This window comes from Diadema setosum, chromosome 20, assembly GCF_964275005.1.
Source record: "Diadema setosum chromosome 20, eeDiaSeto1, whole genome shotgun sequence".
NCBI classification, from domain to species: domain Eukaryota; kingdom Metazoa; phylum Echinodermata; class Echinoidea; order Diadematoida; family Diadematidae; genus Diadema; species Diadema setosum.
The window spans coordinates 972,305-994,594 of NC_092704.1; the positions used below are offsets into that span (position 1 = coordinate 972,305).

The window sequence follows — 22,290 nt, forward strand, 5'->3', positions numbered from 1 at the left end:
TTATGTCTTATTATTGAGTAAGTATATCTAAAGAAAGTAATTTACGTTCAAATTACAGAATAACCGGCAAAGTGTTCACATATATAAATAACAGTGTCTGGTAATTAAGACTAGCTTTGTAGATACTGCGTTTTTCCTTGGGGAAATATTCATCATGTAGATACTGCGTTTTTCCTTGGGGAAAGTGCAAGTTAAGTGTAGATACTGCGTTTGGCAGTTACGGAAAAGTGGCTTTCTAAACATTTTTTCAAAAATCTGAATATGTCATATGAAGAAGGATTGCCCACTGACTATATTTATGCAAAAAAGTGAAAATCGCCAAAAATGTTAGATACTGCGTTTTTCCTTGGGGGGGCAGTGATACTGTTTTGGTAATAAACACGTGTTGCACCAACATCACTCGAGCCGCTAGAAATGAAAATGCTTATCAACACTTTGTATTGTGACCTTTATCAACAAATTTCATGAAATTTACTAGAGCACACAATCACAATCATTTCCGTTTCCTAAATACAATTTATCATCTTCATTTATAAAATAGTACGATCATTTCATCTTCATTAGGTTCTTCCTATTCAATATGATGGCTCACAATCTCTATCGCTGAACTCATCATCAGCGGCACGACATCAAAGGATGATTTCCGTCGAACAATTTGTGACTAATCAGTCCCATCATGTCTACCGCTACCCTTCACAATGGAGCAATAAAACGAATTTCTGCTGTATATCTCCCTAAATTTAATCATCATTATTAATCCCAGATGTATGGAGGAAAAACCTTTATTTTCTTCTTGTTTTTGTTTCATGCTTGTGTGAGCCTTTTCCACTCTTCTACCGCCAGATATGATATCTGTAATCATGCTATCTCCATATAATTGTGGTGCACTGGAATATCTTCAGATAAGATTGGGTGCATGCAAGACAAACTGTCTGAAAGGGACGCCAGAATCGTGAATTCCTCTAAATTTGCTGCGATATTGATCAACTCATCGAACCAAAAATTAATGTTCATGTCACTGTCCGCATTACGAGAACACTAGGATCGTAAGAATGTCTATATCAATTTTTGTTCTTCTTTTCTGAACACAAAACTTGAGTCATTTATTCATTTAGTATCCACAACGAAGACATTTTAGATGTCATTTTTTGCTAACAAAACTAAGTATGTGAAAGAGTTTCGGCATGTGGGAATGCCCTCTTTGATATGTACTTGTCTAAATTTCTTAACGGATTACATGCTTAACTCATAGATGAACATCTCATTTGATAACTGGTGGCAAAATGACCGAAACATTGTGAGTTCGTGCATATCTTATACTTATTGATAGATGCGCCAAGAAAAGAAGAGAGAGAGAGAGAAAAAAGAGCTCTGTGAAATGATAATAGTGTCAACATGGTAGGCCTATTGCCTTGCGCCTTGAAGTAGTATTTTCATTTCCGTGGTTTAATGATAAGAACATAACTATGATAATACTAGTGATAAAGATGATTTAATATGATTATAATAAAAATAAAAATGATAAAGACAGTGGGAGCAAAGATGAATGCAGAAAGCATACTGCGTTTCTATCTGATCATCTCCTTCACAACTGAATTCTAGATTAAAAAACAAACCAACCGAAAAACAAAACAAAATTCGTGGAATTACGCTATTGAAAGAATCGTCAACAGTAATGCTCAATTTTGTCATCAACTTTACGTAATCTTGTTTACAAACATTCCTCCTACACAGCTTCTCTTTGCCTTCTCTGAAACTCAAGAGCCATCAATAAGGTTGGATGCATTGCCCCCTTTTAAGGCTCTTCAACACGCGCAAGTTAGAGGAAAAATGGGTCATAAACTCCTTCAATCTTTGAAACTCCCTAAATGAACTCGGCAAGTCACGTGACTAAGGTGGTTAGGGTTGAATAGTCGAGCTCTAAACAGAAGGAGTCACAAAGGCTACTTTAGACAAACCTGGGCGCATAATAAAAGTTGCGAGGTGTGAATTACTCCCTTTGATGGTCGCGTATGAATGCCGGGAAATAAAGCGGGTTTATTGAACGTTTTAAGCCGAAATATAAAACATTACGGTCCGGCGTGCGTGCTCCAAATAGCCATTTGTTTTCCTGAGATAGAGTCTGTGTATGTACACCGAGGTGTTCAAGAGAAAAAGAAATCCGTAGAAGATGACAAAAGTGAATTGGTCCACTGTACATGCACGTTGTCTATAGCACTGTATAGATTCCACGAAAACCGTCAACTTTAAAAACTCTGTGTTGAATCTCGCCAATAACGTTGGTAGAAGTGGGATATTACAGGAGTACATGTTTCACACTTCATTAGTTTTGATTTGTATCACAGACATATATTTTTAAAATGTTATCTATCTAACACGACGTACACTGTACTCCATTTACAATGTCTCACAATGTTTATGTGGAATATGAATACATTATAGGGTAAGATTAGGTAAACAGTAGCTTTGGCCCCAAGGTGGCCGGGGGGGGGGGGGGGGGGTGGAAGCACCGGTCCCTCGCATCGGCCATGAACAAACCTGAAACTACAGTCACCAATGTACTTACTCATACAACTATCTGCTGATAAGCTCTTTCATTTGTGGCGAAGAGCATCCCTCAATTTAGGGGCTTTGGGGCCCCTGGGGGCCTCCCTATAATAACGGAGGTGATGGTGCCCATTTGCACGAATCAAGATCCTATCCCTCCTTCGGATGCTACCTGACAAGTTTAGTGAAAAATCTGCCATGTGGTTTACACGAGGAATCTGAAAATGTGGGAGACATTTGAGTAGATGATATGGGGTCATCCCACTAGACCGACACCCACGAGTCATACAGCCCACGAGTTCGACATTGGAAACAGGTCCATGAGTCATACAGCTCACGAGTCATACAGCCCATGAGTTCGACACTAGGTAAAAACAGCCCACGAGTTCGACAGATACAACACGGGGCTTAATGTGTCGGTCTCGTGGGCCCTGTTAGCTTAGTGTCGAACTAATGGGCTGTATGACTTGTGAGCTGTATAACTCATGGGCTGTATGATTTGTGAGCTGTATGAATCGTTGGCTGTATGACTCGTGGGTGTCGGTCTCGTGACGTGCACCCGATGATATTACCTCTTTAGTCTGCCAATTTGCATGATAGGTGCGGTCGATATCAATATTCGTTGAATATACATGTGGGACTTAAAATCTCACTTCTTCTTTATTTTGAGTCCTGTTTCACTGAAACTTGAAAAATTATGCGTCTGCTTTACACTATTTTACAGTCAACATGAACATGCATGATGTGTCATAACATTCAAAGTGTAATGCCTTTTTACTTTGCAACGATAATCATATAATTGGAGTCATGAGGTCAGGAGTATAGAATTAGAATTATACTGATGGACATATCTTATTTCGCCTATATAATTCCTGTTGAATGAAAAGCGCGTTACGTCCAGTTTATTACTTTATCTCGTCTGTAATTATGGAACTCGGATTCCCAAGAAGAAGGGGACTACGAACCTCGTCAAACGGAGCGTAGACCAGTGGCAGGAAATTAATGTCACATCGCCGACGTCCACTTCGAGGCCATAGTCGATTTCGACAGCGCTGTTTCTCAGCTAGTTGGAGACATTCGCCGCTATCTAGGTAAAACAGAGACGAACAAAAAAAGAGATGCAAAGGAAACAAAGTCAATTCTTAGAGAATATCGTCGAAATTTTATTTGTAGCAACGCATATTGTATCTTATACTCCATGTCTGTATCGTTCACACTGGTCATACTGGTACTCACTAGATTGACTGCGTGAAACGCTAATAATCGGATCGTCCTTATTTGTGTGCTTAAAATGACTTTAACTGCGCCTTTTTTCCTATAAAACAAACTATATGTTTTATGGCATTAATATTAATCCTTTGAAAAAAACTCTAGCATTTGTTGTTGTTGATGCTGTTTCACAGCAAATGTAACTGATTACTTTACACATTTAACAAACAAATACTGTTCCAGTGACACAATAACTGCTATTTTGGTGTCAAGGCCACGCAGTGCGGCAAATGACTTGGAAAACATGTTGACTTTTGTTAGTGTTAATCATATTTATTTGTCCGATCTTGGTCAAACTGGTTGAGTCGCTCACTTTGATTTCAACCATTTCAGAGAGGAGTTTCATTTTTGAAGCCAAAACAATGTCTCTTCGCAGAGGACAAAAACCGTCAGACCGAGAAGGGGAAAGACAACCCATTTAGATGATATGAGACTGGTGTTTGTAAGAGGGACTATGAGTTGAATACACATTCCGCAGCGTATCTTGGTAGGAATTCTATCGCTGAAATGTTCCTCGTTCCCAGTTCACTCTCTTTCTCGGCCACACATCGGATACTTGTTACAACGGCCACGGCCTATTAATGACGTCAAGCGAAGTGCGTGTGCGTGATTTATGGGGCGAAGCGCATCATATTCGCGACCTATCTGGCCCACTGCTATATTACCATGATTTCAATTAGCATCGTCGAAGAACAAAGGAATCTTGTGTCGAAATATATATATCCCAAATAGGCAGCTGGATGACAGTATTGACAGAAACCCAAAAAATAGTTCAAATACTTTGGTTGACTTCTTTTATTGCAGACTTTTTTAATGTTTCAATAGGACATTGCAAATGATATAAATATCCCTTCAGCAAGTATAGATGGGAGACGTGATATATGACTGAAGAAACGAATAATCGGGGTCTTCCAGGTACAGCTACTCACAAATTTAACGTTCATTATCAGAACAGCGCGTTCTTTCTTTAGTATCAACAGACCCAAGACAATAACTGAACGGCCATTAGTTTTCATAATGCCCCGATTATGATATCACCCAGCAATAATAATCCCTCGACGATAATGACACATCCCCGATGTACAATCATACGATTATTCGAATGAAGCAAAGTTCACCAATGTAGAATACCCAAGGGTCCACCTTACTCACAGCCCCTCCTGTTTTTAATTTTCCCCGATTTCAGTGGCAAAAAAATGGAAAGAAAAATTTGTTTACCTGATGACAATTAGCTTGGTGTTTGCTGTTTTATCATTTTAAAAAGAGGTTATTTTGGACTGTGCAACCTGCGTGTCTGCGTGTATATAATAGACGATGACGAAAGTGAGGACATTCTGTACAACGTTTCGGCTAATACTTTTGGGATTCTGAGAAAAAAATTTGATCCAGACATCAGTTTTATGATGAAAATACATACAAACAAATGAAAAATTTTTAGGAATTCAGGGTATGAAATAATTGCATGATTGTTTTCAAAGAAAATTGAAAAAGTTAACGGAAGCAAAAGTTGGAGAAATGATTCCACAATAATAAGCAAACGCAACCACTCAGTGACAGGGGAGTAAAGAGACCCAACTCTATTAACGATTTAGAGTCATATGGCACACAGGTACCGCACCAGTCTATTTCCGAGTCCTATCTGTCCAGAATGATCACGTTTATAGCTCGTTTCCTCATAGTCCTGTTAGCGAAGCTACACGCCGGGCCAGCCGATGGCATGTGAACGAGATCAGCTTGCAATCACTCAGATTTCCCGGGTATAAAATTTCAGGGAGAGAGAGAGAGAAAAAAACTCCCTCAAATTCCAAGCAGAAAGACATTTTCTTTGACATACACGTAGCAAGAACAACAAGAGATGTTGTTCCCGATGCCACGCTCATTTCAAAAGTAAGAAGTTTAAGGAAACATTTATCTAGAGGAGCAATTTCTCTCCAAAACACGCCTACCAGCTCCAGAAATACCTTTACCAGGACTGTCTACGTTAGGCCTCTATTGAAATGCATAATTTCAAAGTAAAAAAAACAAAAACATAACACTATCTGCGACTTACCCAAAATGATTGTAATAACATCTCTACACGTGAAATCCTTAACTAAACCAACGCTGACAAAAAAAAAAAAAAAATCTCCATGCAACTCTGATAGGACATTTTCCGTGTGATGTAAATTTAGTCAGTATCCACGTTTGAATTGAATCATGTAGAGCCACATCAACTGTCAGAATTGTAGCAGTTGCATAAGAATCAAAAGAGACTAAAATGAGGAATTTTATATTTGCTCTTGGATTTTTTTTAAAGACACATTCACTACAAAGTCACCACCAGATAAATTATGGAAGTTAGATAAGCAATCAATTTTTACTGCGCTAAAAGAGTAAAAATCATGTTTTTCGTTTATAGCATCGGAATCCTTTCTTTCTCAAAGACACCATTGTAAGTTCATTACAACTGTTCAATCGTTTGACTGGAGGGATACAATATTATTCATTCTTTTCGAGCTCATTTCTGATTGAAAAATGAAATTAAAGATTTCCAGGAAATAATACTGTATAAAGAAGGACAAATCATCATGAAGAATAGTCACACTATCAATCAATATTGTAAATAGATAAGATTAGACAAAGTATGATACGCTTTACAAGGTAAAATGAAAATAAGAATCTACGTTAAACACTTTATTTTGCATAACACCTTCAATTTAATTCCTAGTGTATGCGATCAAGAATCATGATATCGAGGTCTCGTCATCAGCTAGTTACAACAAAGCCTCGAGGTATCATCACCAACCCCAACCCCCCCAAAAAAAAGTAAATAAATGAATTAAAAAAGAATGTACCGAAAGTGCGCTTCAGATCTCTTTGGTTTCTGCACGTTACATGTACAGCTAACTTTGCAAGACCATTTCCAATCCATACCGCTAATATGAGAGAATATCCAATTAACGGAATATCCAATTAACGGACAACGAAGAAAGCAAATATAAAAGAAAGATCTACAGAGGTGAATACGAACATTCTGTACTTATAAGTTTATCAATCAGATGCTCCCTATTCGAAACCTTTAGTTGCCATATGAGATACTTCTTGTCTTTGTGTAAAATGACCCGCTATTTAAGAAGACTACGCTTATATAGGTTTTGTACGTGAGACGATCACAGGAATGTCTTGAATCCTGCCGTGGCGGCGTCTTCTTTCAAGTCCGCCAGTCATGCCAGTTGACTTACCAATCACGGACTGTCTGCAAACCAGTCAAATTGTCATATCTGTAGGTCAACCCTGCCACTGGATTACCTCCACAAGCCTTTTTCTTATACCATTATTTCTGGAACACAGTAAGTGGATACGACATCATGTTCTGAATATCTGCACACTGGGTTACAGGCTGCATGTCGGATTGGACTTGAAATACGTTCGATTTCATGCGTCTACTCTTGTATACTAAATATGTCTTGAAATAAGGTTTGTGGGACGAGACTCTTTTCATACTTGAACAATGCATACCAATGTTTGCTTCAATTTCATCCGTCCTGATCAATCCAGAAAAAAGGACTAACAAATTCTCATGTCTTTTCAACGTGGCATTGAGAACAACAAAACAATATTATTTAAAGTGAGCTCTTTTCATTCACTGACTCGCTGCACAATTAACGTACCGGAGTTTGCAGCAAGAGTTGAATGCGAACATCGATACGACATACGTAATTAAATTAGTCACAGCTTAAAGCCATGATTGTTTTCGTTTGTTTTGAGCCATTTTAGTTTTGAAGACAACTTTATCTATCAATACTTGGTACACCATTCCTCTATCAACTGAATTTTCACCATAAACTCTCATTTGTGCCGTAAGCAAAATTTCCCTCTCGATCTCCAAAAGAGCTAGAGAGGGGAATTACGATTAGTACTGACATGGTAATTAGTGAGCAGAAAATGAGTGCAAAAGTTCATGACTCGTAACAAGGGTAAAACACTGTGTTTATTTCACGATGTCTCGCCCGCAACGTTTCTGACGAGAAGTCATGAAGTCAACGACATACGTTGATCACTTATAACCTGCGAATTTCTTTGGCTGATTGTCATGTCGTTAACCGCATTTCTTTACATTTTCAATCATGTATGTAGATAGGGGCAACCGCGTGAAACTTTACAATAACAATGGTTAACTGTCACAACTATGTGAATTGTTCTCCGTTCCTTCACCCTGTCTAATCCAGAACGATAAAAAAAAAGATAATAAAACAGCAGACTAGAATATCATAATTCAACATGTTGTATCAATCTATCTGTATACGTCTCTGCCCCCTACCTTTGTGTCTGTATATGCGCACATTCACACAAAGACATGTCATATGTTCTTCAATAGAAATTATCTTTTTTTAATATCTATTCTGCATAAAGTTTTTATAAAGGAACGGTAGCTTCAAAACGGTCACAAAGACCCATTTAGTTTGACAGGGAAACAAAACGGATTTGTCACGAGCATATATAACTCCAATTTCATACAGGTGGATCACAAATTCCTCTCCAATTCCTCTCCAATACGGCGTTATACATTTATAAAGACCAGTAAAAAACCATTCCTCTTCTTCATCCATTACCATTGCTGTTACCGTTCAACCCGGGCCTCTCTATCGCAGTGCACCCATAAAAATACAGAAATTGAGGAATGAATGCTTGTATCTATGATGAATGACTGGGTTGTTTTATTTGTTCTGTTTTGTTTTCGACACACATGCCCCCTTCATTTAGGGTGCACGTCACGAGACCGACACCCACGAGTCATACAGCCCACAAGTCATACAGCTCACAAGTCATGCAGCCCACGAGTCATACAGCTCACAAGTCATACAGCCCATAAGTTCGACACCAAGCCAACAAGGCCCACGAGACCGACACATTACGCGCCGTGTTGTATCTGTCGAACTCGTTGGCTGTTTTTACCTAGTGTCGAACTCATGGGCTTTATTTGCCTAGTGTCGAACTCATGGGCTGTATGACTCGTGAGCTGTATGACTTATGGACCTGTTTTCAATGTCGAACTCGTGGGCTGTATGACTCGTGGGTGTCGGTCTTGTGGGATGGCCCCTTCCTTTATGCCTTCTCTACTGCCCTACTGTGAAGACGCATTCAGTGCTAGACGTTCTCATTCTCAAGTCTTTGCAAATCGTCTCAAGTATCACACACACGATGGTAAGTACCATCCAATCAAAATCATGGTTTGGATTTCAGATGACAAACCTATAGCAAAGCTTGATTTTCGTTTACTACTTTTTTTTTTCCACGTTCTTGCAAAGACGTAATTTGTCATAAGCCCCTGTCTCTGATTCACATGAAACTTAAGATCCTGAAAGAAATTTTCCCGTCTTTACGGAGAATAGTGTGCAAATATATCGGTTCTAATATTCGTGATTACATGCGTAACAAAGAGTACAAAAAGCCCTGCAAATATTCTGTTCTTTTTGCTGAATAATTTTTGATTCTTCGTTGTTTTATATTGCTTCTCATCGTTTTCATTCAGATGCATTCCCCGCGTGTGTGTGCGGAGTGTGTGTGGGTGTGAATGTTTGTGTGTGTGTGTTTATCGCGAGTCCTGTTTGGATGTTGCAAAGATCAGCAATATCATTTCCCGTTCATATTTTCACATGTGAATGTCAGAAATCAGTATAGGATCAAGGCTTCCACGTGAGAACGCGGCTAACCGCCGACATGCCTTGAATATCGCCAGTGACCCGGATGTCAGCTGAAGGATGGTGCCATTTTAAAGCTCAAATCACGGTTTCACTCCGTCGAGTGCTGAGCGAATTCATTGATACGCGAAGCGCTGAAAATATTGTAGAAAATATCGATATGTACCGAAAATGTCATAATGACAGCATTTAACATTTATCAGTCAAATAACTCACACACGTTTTCTTAGAAGTAAAAAATGTGTTAGTTGCCATCAAACCCTCATAGAACTGTCATGACAACTTTTCTTTCGTACAGTAAAGTCACAGTACAATTTTACACATTATTTTCCTTTATTATACATGAGCTGAATTGACCTTGTATAGCTATGTATACGTGTTGTGCTATGATTTTATTTTTGTTTTAAATGATATAAATGAAATGAATTGAAATGAAATGAATAAACATTCATCTCATAAATTCCAATAGTTAGTCTCGATAATTCGCCTATAGACGGGCTACACGCCAGCAAAATTTTTAGTAGGCATCATTTTCTGTTTCTAATTTTACTTGTGGCTATCAAAAAGAAATAAACAACAGACGCTGAGATGGTCTTCCACACAAACACCGTAACCTTTTGGGTGTATCCATGTAAATAATAGCCATTGAATCATTGCCTTGAATATCATCTTAGTGTATCTTTAACTGATTTTGACAACCACGCCCTTACCAATAGGACATAATTCTGTCATGAAACATGAAAGCCATTTCTTCTTACAAGTGACGTAAATGTTTGAGGGCTCGACTAAAATGCCCCTCTGAGCGACATATTTCCTTTAACTCTTGATGGGAGAGGTTCCCTTGGCAAAGCAATCAAGTTCAATCAAATTTGATAAAGTCAAAACAAGGACACCAGCCACATTTGTCGCAAACACCGCAACCCATACTCAATGACACGATGCGACAACGAGCGGGGAATGTCGGAATATGTCTCCTACTTATAATTCTTCTTCATTGCAATCTGCATGTATATTATTCATCTCTTTCATTCTCTATTTTTCTTACGCTGTTCTTTTTGTCTTCCTTTCTTTATTCATTGTTCTATCTTTCGCAAATTCATGAACATGTAAATCTCATATATCATATACATAATTAGGGAGGGGGGTACACATAATGCACACACAGCAGTTGCACAGCAAAGAGATGTAAATAGAGAAAAAGAAACAGCTTACATCATCGAGCATCAATATCTATGCGCGATATCATTGTTTCGACAACCGTATGTCATTTACAATGTTTATGTCACAATCACGTCCGGGTGATTTTTGTGGTTCCACTGGCTCTCATACGGACGGTTTTCACCTCGTTACTCTGGCCAAGGAGGCATCACACACCTCCTTGATCTGACACTAAGCAACGAACAAATATGACAAAGTTCTCTAGCGTAAAAACTCTCGCGAAGTTCATCCTCTGAAGAGAGTCTTGCGACTTTCTTGTATGGATCTTTGTTACAAACTGTTGATTTACAATTGAACTATTAACTCTTAAATCTAATGGCACTAGAAATGAGTTTTGCCATCTATAAGGCATTGTCAATTGTCAAATCTTGAATATATAAAAGTAGACCAGGGCAGCATCGAATGGGCTTTCTAAGAACCTTCATAAATAAATTTTCGACTGAAAGGCTTGGGAATAAACTCCCAATATGGCTTATCTCAACTGCGTGTTCAGTTTTCGTTGATCTCTATTATGATTTTCTAATTGTATCACTGAAACCATACCCTGAAACAAGATATAAGCGTATGCATTATCTGTATGATATAATTACCCCACACTTTAGTTTCATATCGAATTTGTCCCCCCCCCCCCCCGACTAAACAGCACTACTCGAATAGGGTAGAAAAGTTGGTTCACATACATTGAACTTGGCTGCCCCCTGCTGCAACAGGTCAGGTACCAGGCTTACTTTGGCCGTGGACTCAAGCACGAGAATAAACCCACACTATCGACGCCGATGTGTATATTTACCCTCCTATTTACCCATCAAATAATTTGTGTGAGCACATCAATTTAATTTCCATTTCCTCTTTTCTCTCTTTTCCCCCACTCTCTTGCCTAAGTTCCGGAATTTCTCTAGATGGTTACCCCACATTCAGCAGAGGCGACAAGTTTCGTTTCTCGAGTACTTCGTCAAATTTGTTAAAATAAGAATTCAACTGTGGGGCAAGCCGCGGTGCTAGTTGAGCGTGTCTGTAAGTCAGCGGAGATCAAAGACTGGTGTGTCCCTGGGATCCGTGGAGTGTGAAGAGGGTGCGAAGACATGTAGGCTAAGGACGCTGTAATCCTGCACAATTACAGGACAAAGGGGAGATTTCCCTGGACTCTGCCTCTCTCGCCTAATCGTTGAGGGCGTTCTCCCAAACTTTTTCTTAACTCCTTGAATACTATGAGACGACACCAACGAACACAACTTATCGGTGAAGCATTGCAAGAGTCGGACTCTTTGACAGACACTTTGTCTTCCAAATATATAACAGGGACGAGACAGATTTCATCCATGAAAAAAAAAATCTTTCTTTTCAGTAGAAGTGATACGAAATTATTCATTGCAGAAGCATTAGTAAACGAAATAGCTTAATCAAATACGACAGGATGACATGTTTCTGTGTTTTGTGTACAGCAAAGGTATCATAGTCACGGCATGTTCATGTCAACCGTTATTGAAAGATTTCAACATGACGTCATGTACGATGACTACTTGCTATCAAAACTTTCTTCACTTACCCAATATTACACATATTAGTTCAAAGAGTTCAAAGCTGTTTTTTTTTTCTTTTAATATCCATTACTTTAGTTTAATGAATTTCTATTCAGGACAATTTCTGTAGGTCTGCAAGATAAAGCATCGTAAAGACTTGTGTACCTGATCCAGCAATCACCCATTCATTAAACAGATACCTTAGTGGGGTGAGTTTAAGTTTGACTGACAAGCGGTACGGGGATAAAGAGCCATTGAGATAGTTTCGAACATACGTTTCCTAATTCCCCAGTCAGCCGGGGGATCTCATTCATTGAACCGTCGCACCATATGTTAGCAAGATTCTGGATCCAATCATGCCTAGGCTCTCGGTTTGTTGATTTGTAATGGGGCGAGTCTCCAAGCATGGCTGTAGTTCCATGCTCCAAGGATGTACGTACTGTGTCAATACAGTATGTAATATGACTGGTAAATCTTACCATTACGTCATCTCATTGAACTGCATCATTGGTTTAAAAAAATACCATTCTCAAGAGAATCTGTTTATGGGTGACTTGCATCTCATGGACTACACTCCTATTGTGCGTGTTCATCATGACGGTAAAACAAACCGTTCCCCTATCTGAGGTTTATGGAGAGTCATGTCTGTGATCTACGCGAGTTTGGGTTGAGCAGGTGCCATTGATCCACCACCTCACTGGGCTGGCCCCGCGTGCAGAACTCTTCCAGCAGTAGCACACTAAGTTCACTTCAAATGTGTGCTCACTTCCCATTGCAGTAACATCCATTTCATTGTTTGAGAAGGATTGAAAACGTGAGACATACACTATCTTTTCATTTCATCTACCTGTTCTCACACAGAGACGAGGGATATTCAATGAGAGGAACGGGAAGATATGACACAGTTGTGGCAAGGCGATGTGACAGATGCCGAGGATTAGCATCGCGGCACCGTCTTTCATCCTCGCCTCTTTATCGCCAAGGTGTGTTGACTGTACGCTCTTTAATTCGTCACTATTTGTCTTTCTCAAGTGGGCTCGGGACATGTGGGTGCCCGGGGTCGTAAGAGGTGAGGAGGCAAGATTGGGAGTGGGGTGAGCTACGGCAGGGGTGTGAAGGAGATGGGGGTGGGCGTGGAAGAAGGTGTAGGGTGTGGAAGGTGTAGGATGTGGAAGAGCTGGGGTAAAGTGTGGAGGAAGGTGGGGATGTGGAAGAGATTACGTAAGGTGTGGATAATACGGGGCTAGGGGTATGAAAGATACGGAATATGCTGTGGATGAGAATATTAGTGAAAAAGATGGGGTAGAGTGTGGAAGAGCGGGAAAGGGTGTGGTAAATATGGGGTAGAGTGTGGAAGACATTGGGTATAAGGTGTGGAACGATTGGGGTAAGACGGGTGTAGAAGTGATGGGAAAGTGGTGGAAGAGATATGATATGATCATGGAAGATATGTTATGGGGTATCGTACGGTTTGGAAGACATGGGGTGTGGTGTGGATGAGATGGGGTATAGCGTGTGGAAGATAGGGGTAGGTGTGGAAGATTTAGGGTATGGTGTGGATGAGAATGGATAGGGTGTAGAAGATAATCATGGGGTAGCGGTTTGGAAGACGTAGGGCATATAGGGGTGGGGGTGGGGCAGGGTTGCAAAAGAGGGGTAGTGTAGGTTGTAAAGAGGGAAAGTATGGGTGTAGATAGGGTTTAGGTTGGGTACCACACAACTGTGGGATTACATGGTAAATAGTAAGACGCCATGGGAAGACAACGTATCACCCCTCTAAAGATTGTGTCAGAGTCTGTATAGGATTCATTACACGGATTACTCATGGTGTACGATTCAATCGATTAGGAGGTTGTGGGATGTAATGAGGGTGGCCCCATCTACTTTTCAATCGAATGACTCAGGTTCGGGCGCGGGTTCGAATCCCACGGAGTCTTACTGAGCAATACTGTGTGTTATCGTGCCGTCCCTTCTAGTAGAGGCAGGACACTCTGTCCATCGGATAGGACACAAAATAACGGTCCTGTGAGAGAGTCACAACCAACACACGATTGCTAATGGCAATAAATGTCACGTAAATATCGGGACAATTTATCAGCATTTCCACAAGAAATGGGGAACTTCATAACCTCAGTTCAACATTTTTAATGAAAACTTAAACGACAATGACGTTTTATATTTACGCACTTTGTTATAGTAAATTGATTATATGGTTGCCAAAGTTGTCCGAGTTCACAAACGCCATACTATCGAGATAATCGAGGGACAGTGATATTACAGGCGGAGTGTATTCAATACGTTTCTGAAATCTCGTAGATGATACTGATCTCTTACATGTATTGTCAAACTAACATATCAAACTTGTGACATATCAAACTTCTAACATATGAGTATCTGGTACAAGTAAGTTACGGCTATCAACATGAATCAGATTAATGCAGATAAATAATTATTACTGCCATCATTATTGATTTAATTATCTTTAATATAAATGCAACTACTATCAGCGATAACAAATTAATTAGAATTTCAGTTTCGCATGTTAACATGACGTTACATTTTGACCTGGTGACAGATTGATACGATATTCATTCTACAGATTTCAGAGCCATCGTAATCAGTAGAACCAGGACCATACAGATATGTGAATAAAATGAATACACAAGAAGCAACACAAAATCCTCTAAACCAGTGCTCGAATATACGCTGGTGTGCGTGTCTCGTATAAACATACTATATAGTGCACGAGTGTCGTTATTGCTTAGTTCATTAAAACTCGACATCAAACGTCTTTTCGTTGTTATCTCTTTCCAGGTGTTGCTATTCTTTTGATATCACCGTAATCCCGTGTGGTGAACGGATTATCACACCCTCTGTCTCAGGCCGACAACAAAGTTCAACAAATGCGTTGCCATGTAAACAAACATGCAGGCTTCGTCATTGCAGCATGACAACGGGAAACCATGTACAGAAAGTCCCGTTACTACATGTAAATATTTTCCCGGCCTTTTACCCAAAGTAAGACCCAATGTCGTGAACTTCAACAAGGCATTTGTCTTTTGAATATCTCCAGTTGGTTACATGTTCGTTAGTAGGCCTACATCTATTTATAGGATTCTCATATTTATGCAGACATAACAAATCCCTTTAGTTTGCTGAGAATAAGTAAGCTCCTGCCATACTACAATGACAAAGTATTGTTTTACTGTAAGTTTGGGTCATAACAGACATAATTTAACAGAACAGGCCTACATGTAGCTGAAAATGCAGGCAAAATTTCACGCCCATAATCCTTCCCGTCGGAATGGTGTCACAGAATGTGACACCATGCATAACAATAATGAATTATAGTTTTTGCTGTGTGTTTTTATAATGAAAGGTATGATAATTTTACTTGAATTTCATTCACAACTTTTTTTTTTTAATAAAGAGTCTGAATGAAATCAGAAGGTCATTATGCCATGAGATTACACATGACTATGCGTTACTAACATCTGATGGATATGTGTGACATGGGTGTTACCTCTCAAAGTTTATGATAAAACCAAGGAGGTATCTCCTTGATAAAAACCAATACAATCAACTGAACGTTGATACATCACACGTAACACGTGAGTAGCATCATGAACGAAAACTTCAAACTTCGAAAGCTAGTCACTACACACCACAAACGATCGATCAGAGATGTTTGACCTTCACCCTAGAAAGTTGGTGTTATCGCATCTTGAACGCACCCTTAACACAGACGGTGCAATAATCAATTAGTTTTTGTTTTGCTTTGTTTTGTTTTTGCCGGCAGCACCCACGCATCTTGTTTTAAATACGAATAGTAAACACATTAATTAACACCTACGCACTATTGTCTACGGATGACACGAATCACGTGGCATTGATAGTTACTGAGCTCTGAGGGCACCAAACATGCCAAATCCTGATTGGATTGTTGTATCTATACATCTCGTGACCGAGAATGTAAGGTTTACCGGAAAACGAAAATCGCATAACCTTCATTACATAGCAGAAGCAGAAAGTAGACTTGAACAGTATCGATAGTGATCGATGACGACTGATAACCGAAGAGGCATCGGACTGGTGTAAGATAAATTTGGTATTAGATAGCGTCTATACCAGCAGCTCAAATCCCAGAGAGTGCTCAGCCCTTGGCTACATGCACCGGGCCTGTACAGATCGCGTTATGTATTTGTATTTTCATTTACAGAGACACACTAACGTGTCTGGTAGTCACTTTATAGTGAGAATTTTCATGATGCAAAACAACACATCCATTCGTCGTCACCAACACGTTAGGCGTCGAGGCTCGTTCACGTTCTTCTTCATCTCCAGCAGAAAGTTGGACTTTGTAGGGCAACTTCTCAGGCTGCAGTTTAACTCTACACGTTATTCACAAGCTCACGAAATTTATAGGCCAACACGACCTCGTGTACATGTATCATACTCCTAAAATAAGCATGGTGTGAAGGCGTTACTACTCATAAAGCTCAAAATGGACGAAAACACACATGATACTCATTTTAGAGTGTCTGTAACTAATTTGTATAACCTGTTGCCCCATCGACCGCGCTAAGTCACGGTCTGGAACGGAGAATAGTCTGCTTCTTTGGAGTGAACCGCGACGGCATGTTTCTTACTTGCGGGTGCAATTAAAACCTGGCATTACAGAACTTAGTCAGTTGGCCGGCAGCCCTGGCGTACTGACTCCCCGGAGGACCGGTATTCACACCCCGTGCCCTCTTAGAGCCAGCCCGGTGAAATCCAGTCTAATCGGGTCTATTTAGACTGAATTCCCGAGCCCCACATATACAGTTCGCCTATCTGGTAGCCACAAAAGCACCGCGTTTGCAATTAGATACATATCAATACCAGAGCGCCAAGTGTGCACAAAACCACATAGACTCGATGCCAACAAATTTCTATTGAGGAGTCGTCTCCCTTTCTCCCCTCAGCTCCGAAACGGGCGAGGTGGCTTACTGGTAGTAGAAGGCAAGACAAGCGGTGTTCCCTCTCGGCTAGTAGCGGCAAAGCTCTTTGGAAGTCATTTTACACCATTGGGAGTTAGCGTGACCTGAGCTTGACCTCAAGTGTACCCGATATCCAGACACGCAATTAGGCCAATTATCAGGCGAGGCCCCCGGGGACCAGCTGCTAGACCAGGGACCCAGCTCCAAGACCAAAGTGAGGTAAACCCCCGAATTATGAAAAGGGCTCTCCACGGTAAAAATCCACAGCAACTTGTGCCGAGAAAGAACAGTTCAAATAGCAGCATTCGGCAAACACGGGCACATATCGGCACGATGGTTATTCAGAGTTTTAATAATACCGTATATCAACAAGTGCAAGGCTAGCCGGCTTTTATTATTTTGGCACCGGAATCCCCCAGAGAGTCGGCCGAGTTTATGGGTAATTTTACGGCGCATAAAGCGATTCCTCTCCTACTGGCAGTCAGGTTTTTTTCTGGCTGTCACGATGCTCGACAGGCTCGGGCTTTCCACAACCCCTGGCCGCCTAGTCATACCAAGCAAAGGGTAATACTTGCCTCTTGCATCCATGGACACCGTGGACAAAATTTTTCCAGTTTCACCGGTCTGAGTTAGGAATAAATCTCATTCAACCCTTACTGGGATGTCAGAGAATCGAAAGCTGGTTTAGATGACCAGCCATATAAGGTATTAGATCCCAACTACCAAAGCAAGGTCGAAGACCATCTCGATCCTATATTACAGACAGTCACAAGATCGTGTAAACTAAATAGCCTAAACATTTCTTGCAAAAATATGAATAGCCAAATGAATTTTGCCATGACAACCGAATCCCTGCTCTCCTGCACGCCCCATAACCATAACCCCGAAGACGTACACACACCGACAAGCAAGAGAATGGCATCATTGTAAAAGTTAGAAAACTTAGGAATGAATAACTCAAGCGGCTGAAGACGACGAGAATGATGATAAAACTGTTTTTGTTTTTTAATAGAATCATAATTCCCAAGAGTGATAGATGATGGGGGGGGGGGGGGGAGTGGCTGGGCAGGCTGGGCAGGCTGGGCAGTCTGGGTTGAGAAAACGCTGCCATTACTTTGGAGATTTTGACCGAAAAATCATTTGGGTCTCTTTTCTATTCCTCAAGGTTTTCGCCATGTTCTATAACTTTCCATTTTAAACATCTTCGTAAAGCAGCCCTCCCCCGTTATGGTTGCACGCGAGCTTACAAAGGTGAAATCACTGTTATAGGATAACCAGGTAGCAACGGGTATCGAGATTTCAAGCTGAGCTTGCTGAGGGATATTCGCCCTCTCTAGTCCAAGTTATTTTGCTGTGGTTCTATACTCCAAAAACCAAAGTTTCGGAAACACAAGTAAAACATCAATAAAGGCAATTAGCCATATAAAGGACTAACATAACGTTACGCTGTGGGTTCAAACAAATTGAAATGTATATATGAATGATATGTTTAATTTGCCTTATGGAGAAGCGAACGCCATGTAATATTCGGGAAAATGTTATCTCAGTGATGGAATTTGCCGTAAAAACTACACCCCTCCCCCAATTCTACGTTAAACATATGCGGGATTCTGGTGGTTTGATGGAACTAAACATACGGGATTCTGGTGGTTCGATGGAACTTAGCATCGGGACGTAGCCCAGTACCCTCATCTCTCTCTGTGGCGGATTTCTTACCCTGTCTGTCAGATTGTGACCAAGTGGCGCAAATATCAATTGACAGCACTATCTAAGAACACTTCTCCACCATTTAATCTTCTTTGCCTTTTTTTTTTCTGCCAGCTAGGAGAAGCGATGACATATCAGGATAAAGATATGCTTGTAAAATTGCAGGACTATCAATTATTGATCTTGCAGAACTGCTCCTGTCACATGTCCCCAAAGAGATACAATAGGCGAGCTCCTTGTCTTACAATGGGGATAGCTCCCTGGTCTTTTATACTATTTGTAAGAAGGTTTACCTGCATGGCTATATTACTATCTTAGTGCATACTGAAATATAATAATAGTGCATAATAAAAAATACTAATTACCAATTAGACGCCTGGACACGGTAAGATATACGGGATGTACAGATCTGATGATCACAGTTCGTTAATTTGAAGGCACGCTATTCCGACGATTCGTAATTTCGAAAACGAAAGAAGGCTGCTATTCGGAAGGTTTGTTAATTCGAAAATGAAATGAGGTTTGTAAGTTCGACAATTCGATTATTATCCTACAATAATAATTTTTAAAAATGGTCGTAATTCCTCATGTCGTTAGCATACGCACTTTTTCTTTTTCTTTTTTTTTTCGGATTAACGAAATTTATTCACCTTCGGACTATCGAACCATGAAATTGCTGCAGCGAAACAATATCAATTTGCTTTCTACACACGCCCCAAACTAAGGCATAGTCACATCTGGTATGTTTCGTCCACTCATGATACCAGTTACCAGGGAAACAATATGACAGGTGGAGTGGGGAGGGGGAGGGGTTAAAGATGCGGGAGGAAAGGGGAGGAGGAGGAGGGCAAGGATCAATTCATCTCGGAGGTAAGATGCTGTGCAGCTGAGAGCAGAGACAGAGATAAATAGCACGACTCCTACTGCAAGCATGGCAAGTGTCGAAACTGTAAATGGTTTGAAGAGCGTTGCGCGAGCGAGGGGCAAGAATGTTGATATCATTAAATCGTGCACACCCGCCATTACTGTCACTTCTGACAAGCCGCCGCTGGGGAACTGACTATATATTCGTATAAAATGCACTATTCCTCCACTCCTTTCGCGGCTTGCTGGAGTCATGGAACCATGGGATGGTGGCAAGCTAGAGGGATTTTCGTCACGGACCATGTGGAAACGAAAACATGGGGACAAGAAATTCGGTGGAAGAGTTGGCATGCATTGAGACTAAACAGAGGCGAGGAAAGACGATCTTTCGCGGTGATGAAAGTCTCAACATTACATAAATATACTACAGGCATCGGTACGAGAGGAGACGTATTTAAAAGGAAATGTTTGACTTTACCCTGGCCCAACAATCTAGTGCAAACTAAAGAGTCTTAAAAGTTAAACACAAATTCCAAAGAATAGGGTTAAAATACTTCACAAAATACTTCATTCCCTTTCACTCCCAACAAATTTCCTGGACACCTCAGTTTATAAACGAACGATTGAATATGAGACAATTTTCATTATGTCCATCGCAGCACTATTATTAGAACACATCACATCTTTTTTTAACCCCGAGAAGCTTTACGTTATAAGTTTGAAACTAAACATCCTAGCTTAGTTTTTGTTACAAAGTTTTATTTCATAGAAATGAGGAACTGGCGGAATCCTAAAATTGGTGACATGAAAAGCTGAAATAACTGATTACATTAATGGTCCAGAGTCTGAGTTTTAAAATATGGAAACAAAATTCTATGATTTGACAGTAGACGCTGATGACCTACATCGTGTAGGACCCTATACATGAAATACAAAATGTGGTTCTGTAGGAAAAAAAAGTAACCTTAGAAACAAAATATGCAAAATTTGGTCCTAGTCTGGTGTCTTTTCTATAGTATCTTACTTGTCATACTGCCATGTTACCTTCTGACATGTAAACAAAACTAAAACACAGACTTCGGAGGGTGTTTTTTTTTTCTGGTGGTAACACGAGCTGAAAACTTATGCCTTAAAAATGGCATCTTACCAATGGAATGTTCTCCAAACATTAGAATCTTAACATGATAGAAACATTCTTTTATTATTAAAACCACAAAATCATGACAATATCGTGAAACAAGACCAGTGTATGAAATGTATCAAGACAGACTTTTTTTTTAATATCCATAAGGCACAAAACTAGGAGCAAATATCTTCTACTTTCATCCAAATGGTCTCATCTCGATTTTTTGTGAGTATTGCAAGAGTTAGGACGGATAGGAAAGAATTCAAACTAAAAACGCCCAAGTATCGCATAATTTTACGTCATTATGTAACAGGTTTGTCCCCCAAACCCCTTGAAATATTGCTGTGCAATAGTGCATGAATACATAAGATCTGCTCAATCGTGTATACACAATGCTATAGCATTGCCGTTTGATATTACCGGTACAACATTGGGTGTCGAGTGTGTGAAAGGCGTACGAAACTGTTCTCTTTATCTACCCATCAGGATACGAATTATCTGGCAGGGATGCCATCTTTATCGCAAAAACGATACCTCGCATGGTTGTCACGGCAACGGTCGTGGATGTCAAATCGCCATTGTGGCGTGAGGAGCGCAGTGATAACCGAGAGAGCAATGACCTTGTCGTTCAGTCTTCTCCCAGCTTCCATTTATGAGCGTACATTTTTTTTTTTTTTTGGCTTGATGGGTGTCACGTGGCTTGCACGAGATGACAGAGGCAAAGAGTTTTCTCTTGAATAGTGCAAGTCCGTTTCTCGTTTATAAAATATACAATGTTGTTGATTTTTGTTGTGCCTGGTACATACTTTGCTTTGGTTTGTTATGCCATTTTGTCGGAATGTATTTTGCAAGCGCGTTTTTTTATTTCGATATGAATTTTCTACGTTTTAAGTGATTGTCTACTTGATTTAAACATGAAGTGTCAATCTATCAGGAGACAGAATTGTGCAATGGGCAGGTAGAGATTCATATTGCGCTTAATATCAAATCTACTATCAATTTGCTTTATTAAACACACACGCTGTTAAATGATCATAACGTAAAATGTTACGTTGCGACAACCTACCCGCGGCGAGATGATGACTGTATAATTTGTGATAAGACTGCAATTTACCATCTTTACCACCACAAGTTATGGGGGAAACATACTACAGCTGGCTGTACTCACACAACAGCGTACCGCGAGAGCATGGTTACAGCTAATGTTGATTCTATTGCAGCTACTGAATGAATGCCACGCGACAAGGTATGCGCACCATGGGGCGAGTTGGGAGCTGAACATAATATTATGGAGGTCGAACATAACGTCACATCAGACTCCACGCGTACGTAATTAAGAGACAGACGCCTCTATAATGTGTACGGGAGCATGCACGTTG

At 40.2% G+C, this 22,290-nt stretch overlaps 1 protein-coding gene across 1 annotated transcript in view; it reads right to left on the reverse strand.

The window, feature by feature from the left end:
* Positions 1–22,290, reverse strand: part of LOC140243863 (uncharacterized) — a 34,892-nt gene that overhangs the window by 10,735 nt on the left and 1,867 nt on the right. Inside the window, exon 2 of the mRNA XM_072323536.1 lies at positions 3,513–3,634. Coding sequence (XP_072179637.1) covers positions 3,513–3,634 — 122 coding nt within the window. The remainder of the gene's footprint in view (positions 1–3,512; positions 3,635–22,290) is intronic.